General features: G+C 45.0%; 1 protein-coding gene across 1 annotated transcript in view; it reads left to right on the top strand.

Moving 5' to 3' along the window:
- CCDC62 (coiled-coil domain containing 62) overlaps positions 1–14,951 on the top strand; it is a 58,008-nt gene continuing 43,057 nt past the window's right edge. Inside the window, exons 1-5 of the mRNA XM_010368368.2 lie at positions 1–181; positions 3,269–3,461; positions 7,256–7,422; positions 10,614–10,715; positions 13,336–13,507. Coding sequence (XP_010366670.2) covers positions 146–181; positions 3,269–3,461; positions 7,256–7,422; positions 10,614–10,715; positions 13,336–13,507 — 670 coding nt within the window. The 5' untranslated portion in view covers positions 1–145. The remainder of the gene's footprint in view (positions 182–3,268; positions 3,462–7,255; positions 7,423–10,613; positions 10,716–13,335; positions 13,508–14,951) is intronic.

Raw genomic sequence — 14,951 nt, 5'->3', positions numbered from 1 at the left:
GGTTGAGGTGCGGGGCGGGGGACGGCCTAGGGCGCGGGGCTCCGGGGCTCCGGACTCGCCCCCGCCGCTCGGGGCAGGCGCGCCGATGGCGTTTCTAAGGTGACGCCGTCCACACCGGCCTTCTCCGGGGGCGGAGGAAACACCTATGAACCCTGCGGCAGCCTTCCTTGCCGGACGCCAGGTGAGCGGCGGTTCCGGGCGCGGCTGGGCGCCGCTGCAACGGTGGTCGAAATCTACTGCTTCTCAAGAACGGTGTCTACTTAAAATGTGAAACAGGCCGGGCGTGGTGGCTCATGCCTGTAATCCCAGCACTTTGGGAGGCGGAGGCGGGCGGATCGCGAGGTCAGATTGAGACCATCCTGACTAACACGGTGAAACCCCGTCTCTACTAAAAATACAAAAAAAATTAGCCGGGCGTGGTGGCCTGTAGTCCCAGCTACTCAGGAGGCTGAGGCAGGAGAATAGCGTGAACCCGGGAGGTGGAGCTTGCAGTGAGCCTAGACCGCGCCACTGCACTCCAGCCTGGGCGACAGTGCAAGACTCCGTCTCAAAAAAAAAAAAAAAAGTGAAACAATACACTGGACATAGAGGAAAACGGTGTCACGACCGTTTCCTTAATCCAGTAACACCTTGTTATTCAGCTCAGGTCACAGAGTAGCGCGTACCTGGTGCTTACTGTTTAAGGAGGACGATTGGCGTCTAGGGAGCTGCTTTCCCATTTACCTCGCTGGGTGTCCTTAATTTACACAACCTGGCGAGTAGAGAAAGGAGCTCTCTCACAGCTCCACTGTATCAAAAAGTCTGGAAGTGGGCTTGCCCAAGGTTCGCGTCCATCAGTGTAAGACGACCTGCCTTTGTATACTCGGCTTACTGCCTGTTTTCCTGGAGTGGAATATGTGCTCCTTGCCTGGCGGGCTGTGGCCCAGGCACTGGCGCTCAATAAATTATTTGTTGAATGCATGAATGAAGGGCTAAGCCAACACTGGAATTCAAGCCTTGGGACTTGAAATCTCTTGACTCCAAATTCCATTTTCCTTTTTAAGACTAGTAACTGAGGCCGGGCGCGGTGGCTCAAGCCTGTAATCCCAGCACTTTGGGAGGCCGAGACGGGCGGATCACGAGGTCAGGAGATCGAGACCATCCTGGCTAACACAGTGAAACCTCGTCTCTACTAAAAATACAAAAAACTAGCCGGGCGAGGTGGCGGGCGCCTGTAGTCCCAGCTACTCGGGAGGCTGAGGCAGGAGAATGGCGTGAACCCGGGAGGCAGAGCTTGAAGTGAGCTGAGATCCGGCCACTGTACTCCAGCCCGGGCCACAGAGCCAGACTCCGTCTCAAAAAAAAAAAAAAAAAAAGTAACTGTAATTTATTCATCATTCTTACTTATTTTTGAGACAGGATCTGGCTCTGTCCCCAGGGCTGGAGTGCAGCAGTGACACAATGTCGGCTCACTGCAGCCTCTGCTTCCCAGGTTCAAGCGATCCTCCCACCTCAGCCTTCCAAATAGCTGGGACTACAGTCGCCCACCACCATGCCGAGCTAATTTTTGTATTTTTAGTAGAGAGAGGGTTTCGCCATGTTGGCCAGGCTGGTCTCGAACTCCTGACCTCAGGTGATCTGCCCACCTCGGCTTCCCAAAGTGCTGGGATTACAGGTGTGACCACTGAGCCCCCCTCATTATTCTTGTTTATTTACAAATCTTATTTTTCAAAAAGCAGTAAGGGAGTACAAAGGGCCACCGGTGAACTTTTAATTACTGTCTTTAAGGTGGAACTCTATGAAAGTAACACTTTTAGTTCTTTATTGCATAGGCAGGAACAGCACCATGATTTGAAATGTGGTTTACAGTGTTAATGAGAGCTGATGTTTGTTGAGTGATTACTACGGGCCAGGCTTTGTGCTCAGTACTTTACAGAGTTTGTCTTGTTTAATCTTCATCACTCCAAGATGTTAAAATGCCATTGCTATCATTTTACAGGTGAGGAAACTAATGCTTAGAGAAGTTAAGTAACTTGCCCAAGGTTATGTAGCCACTAAGTGGCTAATTCTGGGATCACAATTTGGTCAGACCAACTTGTTAGACTTTCAAATGCTGTATACTTAAAAGGAATTATTGTATTAATAGATAATATTGTTAGGTATAAAAATGGCATCATGGTTATATAGGAAATGTTCATTTTTAGAGATGCATTCTGAAGGATGTAAGGGTGAAATGGTATTTTTTTAATCAATAAAAGAAAAGGAAATTGAAGCAGCTGTAGTGAAATCTCGATAATGGTAGAACCTAGGTACTGAGTATATGGGAGTTTATCCTACTATTGTCTTTGGGTATATGTGAAAAATTTCCTTTCAGAATTTGGTTTTTAATTATGTATGTTGTATTTGGACCAGTTACAATATTAAATTGTCCTTAATAGATTGAGTATGTATAGATGCCTTAGATGTTGTAGTTGTCGTGAATATTGAATACTGGAAGACTTAACTTTCTTTTTATAGACTAAAATTCCCATTCTTTAGTAAGAATCATTTACATTTAAACAGTAACTATTTCATGGTTTTTGTTTTTTGGTTTTTTTGTTTGTTTGTTTGAGATAGAGTTTCACTCTTGTCACTCAGGCTGGAGTGCAATGGCGTGATCTCGGCTCACTGCACCCTCTGCCTGCAGGGTTCAAACAATTCTCCTGCCTCAGCCTCTTGAGTAGCTGAGGTTACAGGCATGTGCCACCACACTGAGCTAATTTTTGTATTTTTAGTAGAGATGGGGTTTTGCCATGTTAGCCAGGCTCGTCTCAAACTCCTGACCTCGGGTGATCAACCCACCTTGACCTCCCAAAGTGCTGGGATTATAGGTGTGAGGCACCACACCTGGCCACTATTTCATGTTTAACCTGTACTTGGTTACTCAAATTGCTGGGGCAAGGTGGGAGATAATGTTATTGACTGGCAGAGAAAAGGGTTGTTGGCAAAGGGGAAGAAAAAGTGCAGAAATAGGTTTATTTGTTTACCCAGCGGGTTTTAGAAACAGTCCCACTTTTTAGGTATGGCACGTATGGCATGACAGAAAATTGTAGAGAGGCAGAGTGCATGGTAGGTTTTAACTTGAATATGTTTTAAGGATACATAATCTTTGCTGCCATGTTATTAACTTGAAACTTAATTGAACTAGGAACTGGCAGCAAAAGAAGATACACTTATTTGGAAAATTGACTTTGGCTGATTTGTTACTGATTTCATTCTATTTTGATGTGAAACCGCTTTCTATGTTTAGAACATCGGGTCAGAAGTTGAGATTTCCACTATTGAGAAACAACGGAAGGAGCTGCAGTTGCTCATTGGAGAATTAAAAGATCGAGATAAAGAGCTCAATGACATGGTTGCAGTGCACCAGCAACAGCTTCTTTCATGGGAAGAGGATCGGCAGAAAGTGTTGACATTGGAAGAACGTTGCAGCAAATTAGAAGGTCAGAAATACATTCAGTGACAACAGTTATGCACTCCTTTGTGCTAACACATTGATGGGCTCATGGGGAAGACAGAGAGGAAGTAAAGACTGCAACCCCTGCTGTCCTCAAGTTTAGGCTCACTGGAGACAGGAGGACTTTATGAACAGCGACAATGGGACAGACACATTCAAATAAAGTAGGACAAGCAAAGTATTTCAGTATAAAAAGGGGGCTGGATAGAGCTCCAGTTAACATGGGGTGAGCACCAGTGGTGAAGCTGAAGTTTTGAACAAGAGTATGAATGGGCCGGGCACGGTGGCTCAAGCCTGTAATCCCAGCACTTTGGGAGGCCGAGACGGGCGGATCACGAGGTCAGGAGTTCGAGACCATCCTGGCTAACACGGTGAAACCCCGTCTCTACTAAAAATAAATACAAAAAACTAGCTGGGCGAGGTGGCGGGCGCCTGTAGTCCCAGCTACTCAGGAGGCTGAGGCAGGAGAATGGCGTGAACCCAGGAGGCGGAGCTTGCAGTGAGCTGAGATCTGGCCACCGCACTCCAGCCTGGGCGACAGAGCGAAACTCCGTCTCAAAAAAAAAAAAAAAAAAAAAGAGTATGAATGAAGATGCCATATGACTAGCCATTTCTCTTAAACTAAGCTGAAAGATTTTAAGCTTTTTGTATTGAACTTGATCTTAAGTTCCTAAAATGGTCATCTTTTAAAATTATAGCTGTCTGGCCAGGCACAGTGGCTCACACCTGTAATCCCAGCACTTTGGTAGATCATTTGAGCTCTGGAGCTCGAGACCAGCCCGGCCAACATGGTGAAACCCCACTTCTACTAAAAATACAAAAAATTAGCTGGGCGTGGTGGTGCACATCTGTAATCTCAACTACTCAGGAGGCAGAGGCACGAGAATCACTTGAACCCGGGAGGTGGAGGTTGCAGTGAGCCAAGATTGCGCCACTGCACTCCAGCCTGGGGGACAGAACAAGACTCTGTCTCAAAAAAAAAAAAAAAAAAAAAAAAAAAAATATATATATATATATATATATATATATATCTGTCTCAAAAATGGTTGCAAAAAGTTTATTTGATACCATATTTTCATTCTGTCATTCCGTTAGTGCTGCCCTAAATCTGAATGTTCCATTGACTCTAGATTGTTAGTAGAAGGCATTAGAGGAGAAAACACTAGATCTGTGTAATAGAAAGATAACCTTTTTTTACTTAACATTACTCAAAGGATTCTGTAAATGTGACAATCCAAATCTATCATTTTTGGTGGGGCACGGTGGCTCATGCCTTTAATCCCAGCACTTTGGGAGGCTGAGGCAGGCCGATCACTTGAGATCAAGAGTTCGATACCAGCCCAGCCAACATGGTGTACCTTATCTCTACTAGAAATACAAAAATTAGCAGGGCATGGTGGTGCACGCCTATAGTCCCAGCTACTCAGGAGGCTGAGGCAGGAGAATTCCTTGAATCTGGGAGGTGGAGGTTGCAGTGAGCCGAGATCACGCCACTGCACTCCATCCTGGGCGACAGAGTAAGACTCTGTGTCAAAACAAAGAAAGAAACAAACAAAAAACCCAAATATATTCTTTTTTTTGTTTCTTTGATGACCATCTGGTTTTACTCTGACCACACCCACACGCGTATACACACACAGCGTTTAACGTGGTTGCTGATTAAATGCAGTCTAACATCTTATGGCTCTTATATAAACATGTTAAAAGAACAAAGATAATACATATAATATATGTAACCCACATTACACGTAGCCATCAGTATTTTATTTTACAATGAGCAAGATTTGAATAGGCACCTCATGGAAAGAGGAAAATTGAATGACCAATAAATATATGAAAAGTTTCCTATTCTCATTAGTAATTAGGGAAATGCAAATGAAAACCAAATTGAGATGCTATTTTACCTTTACCAGCCTGGCACGAATTACCGGGTTTTGGTAAAGCATGGTGCCAAGGGAAAGCTGAGACGCTGCTGGCGGGAGTCAGTTGTTACTGCTCGTGTGCAAAATCGTTTGGCAGTATCTGGTGAAGCTGAAGATGTGCATATCCTACAGCCCAGCAAAGCCACTTCTAGAATATTCTCACCCTATAATAGACACATGAATCACTTAAAGGGCTTGTTAAAATTTAGATTCTGATACAGTAGGTCTGGGGCCCAAGGGTCTGCATTTCTAACAGGCATCCCAGGTGATGCCACTGCCACTGCTGGTCCAGGGACCACATTTTGAGAAGCAAGGCTCTCGAGAAACTCTTGAAAATATGCACCAAGATGCATGTAAAAAGGCCTGGCGCTGTGGCTCACGTCTGTAATCTCAGCACTTTGGGAGGCCAAGGCAGGCGAATCACCTGAGGTCAGGGGTTCGAGACCAACCTGGCCAACATGGTGAAACTCTGTCTGTACTAAAAATACAAAAATTAGCCGGGCATAGTGGCTCATACCTGTAGTCCCAGCTACTCCAGAGGCTACGGCAGGAGAATTGCTTGAACCTGGGAGGCGGAGGTTGCAGTGAACTGAGATCACACCACTGCACTCCAGCCTGGGCTACAGAGCGAGACTCCATCTCAAAAAAAAAAAAAAAAAGATGTGTGTCAAAGAATATTCAGAGCAGCATTGTTTATCACAGCTGCAAAGTAGAAATAACCCAAATGATCATCAATATTAGAAATAACAGGCCAGGCACGGTGGCTCAAGCCTGTAATCCCAGCACTTTGGGAGGCCGAGACGGGCAGATCACGAGGTCAGGAGATCGAGACCATCCTGGCTAATAAGGTGAAACCCCGTCTCTACTAAAAAAAATACAAAAAAAAAAAAAACTAGCCGGGCGCGGTGGCGGGCGCCTGTAGTCCCAGCTACTCCGGAGGCTGAGGCAGGAGAATGGCGGAGCTTGCAGTGAGCTGAGATCCGGCCACTGCACTCCAGCCTGGGCGACAGAGCGAGACTCCGTCTCAAAAAAAAAAAAAAAGAAAAAAAGAAGAAATAACCTTTGGCGCAGTCGCTCATACCTGTAATCCCAGCACTTTGGGAGGCCGAGGTGGATGGATCACGAGGTCAGGAGATGGAGACCATCCTAGCCAATATGGTGAAACCCAGTCTCTACTAAAAATACAAAAAAATTAGCTGGACGTGGTGGCGCTCGCCTGTAGTCCCAGCTACTTGGGAGGCTGAGGCAGAAGAATCATTTGAATCTGGGAGGTAGAGGTTGCAGTGAGCCGAGATCGTGCCATTGCACTCCAGCCTGGGCAATAGAGGGAGACTCTGTCTCACCAAAAAAAAAAAAAAAAAAAAAAAGAAAGAAAACAGAAATAAGCTTTGGTGTAATCATTCAGTGGAATATTACCTGGCAATGTTAGTGCACAAACACAAGTTAACTGAGCGAATCTCAGAATCATCATCTTAAGCGAAAAAAGCAAACAGATGAATTCTCAGAATATGATTCCATTTTTATATGGTTCAAATTAAACTATAATTTTGAGGCATGTGGTCATGGTAAAACTGTAATGAAAAGCTAGGAAGTGATTACTCGAAGATCAGGGTCATGGCTGGGAAAGTAGAAACTGGAGAGATTATGTTCAGGAAGTGACCTCCAGAGGCTTCCAGTTGCTCACAGTTCTGTTTCTTGATTAGGGGTGATACTGTGCATTTCAGAATAAAAGGTTTTAAAAGAAGATTGTCTTTTTAAAAATTCTCTGGCACACTTTTACTTTTTAACCACCCATTTTGAAAATAATGCATTTTAAGCTGAAGGTCTGACTACAAATTATTGATGAACTTTCCCTCAGGTGAACTACATAAAAGAACTGAAATAATCAGGTCACTCACGAAGAAGGTAAAATCTCTTGAATCCAACCAAATGGAATGCCAAACTGCTCTCCAAAAGACCCAACTACAGCTTCAGGAAATGGCTCAAAAGGCAACGCATTCTTCTCTTCTCTCTGAAGACCTTGAGGTTGGGATTATTTTCTGATAAACTTCACTAGTCCAAATTCCCTTTGTGTTTCAGTTATTGAAAAATTAGATTTGGCCAAGTGCGGTGACTCACTCCTGTAATGCCAACACTTTGGGAGGCCGAGGTGGGCGGATCTCTACTAAAAATACAAAATTAGCTGGGCATGGTGGCGCGCACCTGTAGTCCCAGCTACTCGGGAGGCTGAGGCAGGAGAATCATTTGAACCCAGGAGGCAGAGGTTGCGGTGAGCCGAGATCTCGCCATTGCACTCCAGACCGGGCAACAAGAGGGAAACTCTGTCTCAAAAAAACAAAAAAAGAAAAGAAAAGAAAAAAGAAAACTTAGATTTAAATGTTTCATTAAAAACGCATGTGAGGCTGGGCGCAGTGGCTCGGTGGCTTATGCCTGTTATCCCAGCTCTTTGTTTGGGAGGCTGAGGTGGGAGGATTGCTTCAGCCCAGGAATTCGATACCATGCTTGGCAACATGGCAAATGCCTGTCTCTATAAAAAAAAGGAAATACAAAAATGAGCTGGGTGTGGTGGTTTACTGCTGTGGTCCCAGCTACTTGGGAGGCTGAGGCAGGAGGATCACTTGAGCCCAGGAGGTTAAGGCTGCAGTGAGCTGTGATTGTGCCACTACACCCCAGCCTGGGTGACAAAACAACAACAACGAAAAAGCACATGTAAGCCAAGCACAGTGGTGTGCGCCTGTAGTCCCAGCTTCTGGGGAGGCTGAGGCAGAAACATCGCTTGGGCCCAGGAGTTCAAGTCCAGCCTGGGCAACACAGTGAGACTTCATCTCGATAAAAAACAACAATCACAACAAACAACCAATGCAAAAATACATACGTGTGTGTGTGAAGGTATCTACACTCATCCACCCCTTGTAGTTCTGTGTTTATCCTACAGTTTTGGTTAGCTGCACAGCACTATTCTGTCTTAGAGATTGAGCTTCAGTACAACCCTTTTTAACTGTTAGGCCCTTTGGTTTAGTAGCATCTACCATTTAATCAGCAATGGGTTATTTTAGAAAGCTTTCCTCAAAGATGAGAGGGTATCATCAAGTTTTGGTAGCTTCAATGATGTTTTCTAAATTATTGTGTCTTTTTATTTTTGAGACGGAGTTTCGCTCTTGTTGCCCAGGCTGGAGTGCAATGGCACAATCTCGGCTCACCGCAGCCTCTGCCTCCTGGGTTCAAGCAATTCTCTTGCCTCACTCTCCCGAGTAGTTGGGATTACAGGCATGCACCACCACGCCCAGGTAATTTTGTATTTTTAGTAGAGACGGAGTTTCTCCATGTTGGTCAGGCTGGTCTCGAACTCCCGATATCAGGTAATCCACCCGCCTCGGCCTCCCAGAGTGTTGGGATTACAGATGTGAGCCACTGTGCCCAGCCAATTATTGTGTCTTATAACGTTAGTGGCATATTGGGAATAAAACCTCTAAGACTGGTTTTTTGAGCCCGACACGGTGGCTCACACCTATAATCCCAGCACTTTGGGAGGCCGAGGTGGGCAGATCACTTGAGGTCCAAAGTCTGAGATCCAAAGCCTGGCCAACATGGTGAAACCCCCTCTCTACTAAAAATTCAAAAATCAACCAGGTGTTGTGGCGGGCACCTGTAGTCCCAGCTACTCGGGAGGCTGAGGTAGGAGAGTCACTTGAACCTGAGAGGCAGAGGTTGCAGTGAGCCAAGATCACACCACTCCACTCCATCCTGGGGGAAAGAGCGAGACTCTGTGTCAAAAAAAAAAAAAAAGGCCGGGCGCGGTGGCTCAAGCCTGTAATCCCAGCACTTTGGGAGGCCGAGGCGGGCGGATCACGAGGTCAGGAGATCGAGACCATCCTGGCTAACATGGTGAAACCCCGTCTCTACTGAAAAATACAAAAAACTAGCCGGGCGAGGTGGCGGGCGCCTGTAGTCCCAGCTACTGGGGAGGCTGAGGCAGGAGAATGGCGTGAACCCGGGAGGCAGAGCTTGCAGTGAGCTGAGATCCGGCCACTGCACTCCAGCTTGGGCGACAGAGCGAGACTCCGTCTCAAAAAAAAAAAAAAAAAAAAAAGACAGATTTTTTTGGTTTTCTCTTCTAATTCATCAGTCATCAGATATTTTTTGAGTTCATGCTTATAAGAGGTGCAGAAAGCCAGCTTGTTTATGTGTTACATCATTCATCCCAGCTACTCCGGAGTCTGAGGCAGGAGAATCACTTGAACCCAGGAGGTGGAGGTTGCAGTGAGCCGAGATCATCCCACCAGTGCACTCTAGCCTGGGCGACAGAGTGAGACTCCATCGCAAAAAAAAAAAAGCCTGATGGTTGTTTTTCTCAAATAGTAAATAGATTATATACACAATAGTTATATCGGATCTAGCACTATTTTTTTTTTTTAAATAACTGATGAGTAGGAATACCCCAGTATGAAGTTCTTTCGACAAAGAACGTTTTTTAAATTCACAGAATTCACTAATGCTACTTTGTTTCAACAAAGGAAATCTTTTTTTTTTTTTTTTTTTTTTTGAGACGGAGTCTCGCTCTGTCACCCAGGCTGGAGTGCTGTGGCCGGATCTCAGCTCACTGAAAGCTCCGCCTCCCGGGTTCACGCCATTCTCCTGCCTCAGCCTCCCGAGTAGCTGGGACTACAGGCGCCACCACCTCGCCCGGCTATTTTTTTGTAGTTTTTAGTAGAGATGGGGTTTCACCGTGTTAGCCAGGATGGTCTCGATCTCCTGACCTCGTGATCCACCCGTCTCGGCCTCCCAAAGTGCTGGGATTACAGGCTTGAGCCACCGCGCCCGGCCAACAAAGGAAATCTTTTACTAATACAGTTCTCATTCATTCATTTTCTTCCCTCTTCCCAACCCAAAATTACACATAAAAGATATTAGGAAATAGACATGTTTACAAGCATCATCAACATAATTCAGTAGGGCAAATACAAGTACTGAGAGGATGGTAGAATTAATAGAGAAATACATATTTGTATTCTTTTTTGATGACTGCTTTCTTACCCCACTTTGTTACTAAAACAATGTGGGTTTTATTAGCCCACTTCATTACCAACTCTTTTTCTGTTACTAACGAGTCAAGCAAGGAAAAACAAAATGGAGAAATAAGCACAGACTATGGCTAGCGAGCGTAGTGAAAGCTTTAAAAGGACTCAAGCAGTATCATCTGTGTTGTTTTCTTGTAGGCTAGAAACGAAACTCTCAGCAACACGTTAGTGGAACTTTCTGCTCAGGTAGGACAGTTACAAGCTCGAGAACAAGCTCTCACGACCATGATAAAGCTAAAGGTAATTAAAAATAAGAATTCTTCCATTTGCCAGAGTGCTTGGTGGTTTATATTCATATTCATTATCTTACCTAAGTCCCTAGCATCCCAGAAATGTGAAGCTACCAATCACTGTTGCTCTTGTTTTTAAAACGCCCATTTAGAAATGAGAGAAACAAGTTTAAAATGATGTTCCCAAGGCATGAAGAAAGGAGGCAGGACTCTGCTTCTGGTCTTCTGTCTCCAAGGCCCATTCCATGGGCTGGCGGGTCTGAATTAACTTATTTTCTCTCCGGGTATCCATTATTAGGTCTCGTGGAGTTATTGGCAATTAGATTGCTTGATAATTTTTTTAATGGAGAGAAAAACCATTTGCAATCGAGCAGTTGATATAGTCACTAACATGCAATATACAACGATACACAGTCTCCTGCTGTTATGCGTGTCTTTGACAACTGGTATTTAAGGGAACGATATTGGTATAATGAAATGCTTACCCTAGTAAAGATGTGATTTTTCTCAGCACATTGTTTTGAAGTGATTGGGGCAAGTGCTCTTAAAATTAAATAGAAAATATTAAAATCTACAGTCATGTCTTTTGTCAAGTAGTAGCTAGTTTAGTGGCTTCAACAACCTCTCTGGTTTCCATCATAGCAAACTCTGGCAAAGCTGTAGGTATGTGTGAAGGTGCTGCCAAGGCATTCCCCCACCATTAAAACAGTGGGTGTATTAGGAAGGGTGTGCTCCTGGAGGCTGGGTGCAGTGGCTCACACCTATAATCCCAGTACTTTGGGAGGCTGAGGCGGGTGGATTGCTTGAGGTCAGGAGTTCGAGACCAGCCTGGCCAACATGGTGAAACCCGTCTTTACTAAAAATACAAAAAAATTAGCTGGGCATGTGTAATCCCAGCTACTCTGGAGGCTGGGGTGTGAGGATCCCTGGAAGCTGGGAGGTGGACGTTGCAGTGAGCCGAGATTGCACCACTGCACTCCAGCCTGGGTGACACAGCAAGACTCTGTCTCAAAAAAAAAAAAAAAAAAAAAAGAAGGCCAGGGACAGTGGCTCACATCTGTAATCCCAGCACTTTGGGAGGCTGAGCAAGGTGGATCATAAAGCCAAGAGATTGAGACCGTCCTGGCTAACATGGTGAAACCCCATCTCTATTTTTAAAAATACAAAAATTAGCTGGGCGTAGTGGCACACTCCTGTAGTCCAGCTACTCGGGAGGCTGAGGCAGGAGAATTGCCTGAACCCAGGAGGCGGAGGTTGCAGTAAGCCGAGATCATACCACTGCACTCCAGCCTGACGACAGAGCGAGACTTCATCCGAAAAAAAAGGCTGTGTTCCTAGACTGAGAGATTTTATCTGATGAAAATGGTTTCCATTAGAAGCAGATGCCCTCCAGGACATCCTTATCAAAGGAGTAAGTAGGAGTCCAGGTTTCAGGCTGAAAGGGATTGACTGTTGTTGGTCTCTCCTGGTGTTAACTGAACTGTGTTCCTGTACTTATTAGAACTGTTATTTTTTGCTACTGGCCTGGTCACAAAGTTCCATGGGTTTTTGCATGGCCTGCCCCAACCCGTTTATTCTGTGAGTCCTAGTGCGAGATGTGTAGACAATGTGATTTTTCAGGCATGCGTTTACGATGCTGTAGCAGAAATGCTTAGACTTCAGTCGGGGTAAAACCTCTTAATAACAGTTATTCCAGGCGAGTGGGGAAGGGATAGAACTTTTACTTATTTTTATACTTTTAGATGTTGTTTGAGTTGCTTTCCAAGGAGCAGATACCTTTTTTGGTAACTAAAACTGCCTCAGCAATTAAGAGATTCTAATTTGGTAGGTTTGGAATGATGTTGTTGTGGAGTCTGTCATTTTTAACAAGCTGGAAAATGGGAGGGAATGGTGGGCCGTTAGACCGACCTATATAATCCAGAGGATGAGTTTCCTATCCAGGGGCCACCTACCCTCTTGTTGCTATTATAGTTTCTTAGGTAATGGAATGGTCTGACTATAACTTTCTGAGAGAGAGTAAGGGGTCGTGGTTCGGTACATAGTGTCTGAGGCAACCAGCTAGGTTCAAATGGTGGCTCCACAACTAACTAGCTGTACAACCAGGGGCAAGGAACATAGCCTTTCTGTCGACTCGTCTGTCACTTGGCAAGAGCAATAGTACCTCCTCATAGAGTTACTGTAAAGATTAAATGAGTTAATACGCGAAAAGTGCTTAGAATGGAACCTGGCACACAGTCGGATCTTAGTATTATCTTTTCTTTTTGGTTAATTGGAATTTTTTTTTTTTTTTTTTTTTTGAGACGGAGTCTCGCTCTGTCGCCCAGGCTGGAGTGCAGGGGCCGGATCTCAGCTCACTGCAAGCTCTGCCTCCCGGGTTTACGCCATTCTCCTGCCTCAGCCTCCCAAGTAGCTGGGACTACAGGAGCCCGCCACCTCGCCCGGCTAGTTTTTTGTATTTTTTAGTAGAGACGGGGTTTCACCGTGTTAGCCAGGATGGTCTCCATCTCCTGACCTTGTGATCCGCCCGTCTCGGCCTCCCAAAGTGCTGGAATTACAGGCTTGAGCCACCGCGCCCGGCCTTAATTGGAATTTAAGAATGTAGAATAACCGTTTTCAAATTTGGTTTTTAGGACAAAGATATTATTGAGGCAGTCAATCACATTGCAGACTGTTCGGGTAAATTTAAATTGCTGGAGCATGCCCTACGTGACGCCAAGATGGCGGAGACTTGTATTGTGAAAGAAAAGCAAGATTATAAGCAGAAATTGAAGGCACTTAAGATTGAAGTCAGTAAACTAAAAGGTAAGGAAGAGACCTACATTTAAGATACAGGTGTATTATCTTGGTAATGTATTTCTTCATTTGGGTTTACTTAATCTTTTTTTTTTTTTTTTTTTTTTTTGAGACGGAGTCTCGCTCTGTCGCCCAGGCTGGAGTGCTGTGGCCGGATCTCAGCTCACTGCAAGCTCCGCCTCCCGGGTTCACGCCATTCTCCTGTCTCAGCCTCCCGGGTAGCTGGGACTACAGGCGCCGTCACGTCGCCCGGCTAGTTTTTTGTAGTTTTTAGTAGAGACGGGGTTTCACCGTGTTAGCCAGGATGGTCTCGATCTTCTGACCTCGTGATCCGCCCGTCTCGGCCTCCCAAAGTGCTGGGATTACAGGCTTGAGCCACCGCGCCCGGCCGGGTTTACTTAATCTTATGCTTGCAAGTAGATCAATTCCTGGCTTTAGGCCCTAATGTGAAATATCCATTTCATTTATATAAGATTATGCTGCAATTTGTGTCTCATAAGATAAATAACAGAGTCGGGGAAAACTGCAGAATGTCATATTTTAAAGTAATCCTGCCTTAGTTGAGGTGGCTGTACCATTAGTTATTGCTGATACATGCTTTGTTGCAGACAACATCAGTATCTCAGTGGCAGACAGTCCTAGCATTTATTAAACCCACGTGTCTAGAGGCAAATGGGAGTTGACTGATTACCATTGGGCCTCACTGAGCTTCCCATCTGGGCAGTTCTGCCTCACGTTTCATCTTCTCCTTGCTAGCAGGCTAGCCTGGGCATTTCTTCCCATGGTGAGGGCAGAAACTTCTGATTCTGAAATTAGGAAGTTTTATTTTTGCCAATTTATTTATTTATTTTCGACAGAGTCTCACTCTGTCACCCAGGCTGGAGTGCAGTGGAGCAATCTTGGTTCACCAAAGCCTCCACCTCCCGGGTTCAAGCTATTCTCCTGTCTCAGCTTCCCGAGTAGCTGGGATTACAGGCACCCACCACCATGCCTGGCTAAGTTTTGGATGTTCAGTAGAGACAGAGTTTCGCCATGTTGGCCAGGCTAGACTGGAGCTCCTGACTTCAGGCGAATCCCTCTGCCTTGGCCTCCCAAAGTGCTGGGATTTACAAGCGTGAGCCAACGCATCCAGCCAATCTTTGCTGATTTAACTTAAAAGATTCAGCATTTGAAAATGTTGTCCTTATGATGCCCTGACCTATGGTTAGCCATAAGTCTTATCTCCATTTGTAGCTTCAGCTAAAACCATAATCATATTGTCATCCCCTTGGCAGCAGGAACAGACTCTGCTTCTCTTTTTCAGTGTACTGTTAATAGCACAGCATCAGGGCTACACTCTAGGTATTTGGTATTTATTCAATGTTTATATATACCGAGGTAAAATATTCAACTAGAAAGAAGTCTGTTCTGTCAATATTTATATATTATAAACATTTTATAAATTCAATATTAA

The sequence above is a fragment of the Rhinopithecus roxellana genome, chromosome 10 (assembly GCF_007565055.1).
Source record: "Rhinopithecus roxellana isolate Shanxi Qingling chromosome 10, ASM756505v1, whole genome shotgun sequence".
NCBI classification, from domain to species: Eukaryota; Metazoa; Chordata; class Mammalia; order Primates; family Cercopithecidae; genus Rhinopithecus; species Rhinopithecus roxellana.
This window is presented reverse-complemented; position numbering and strand designations above follow the sequence as displayed.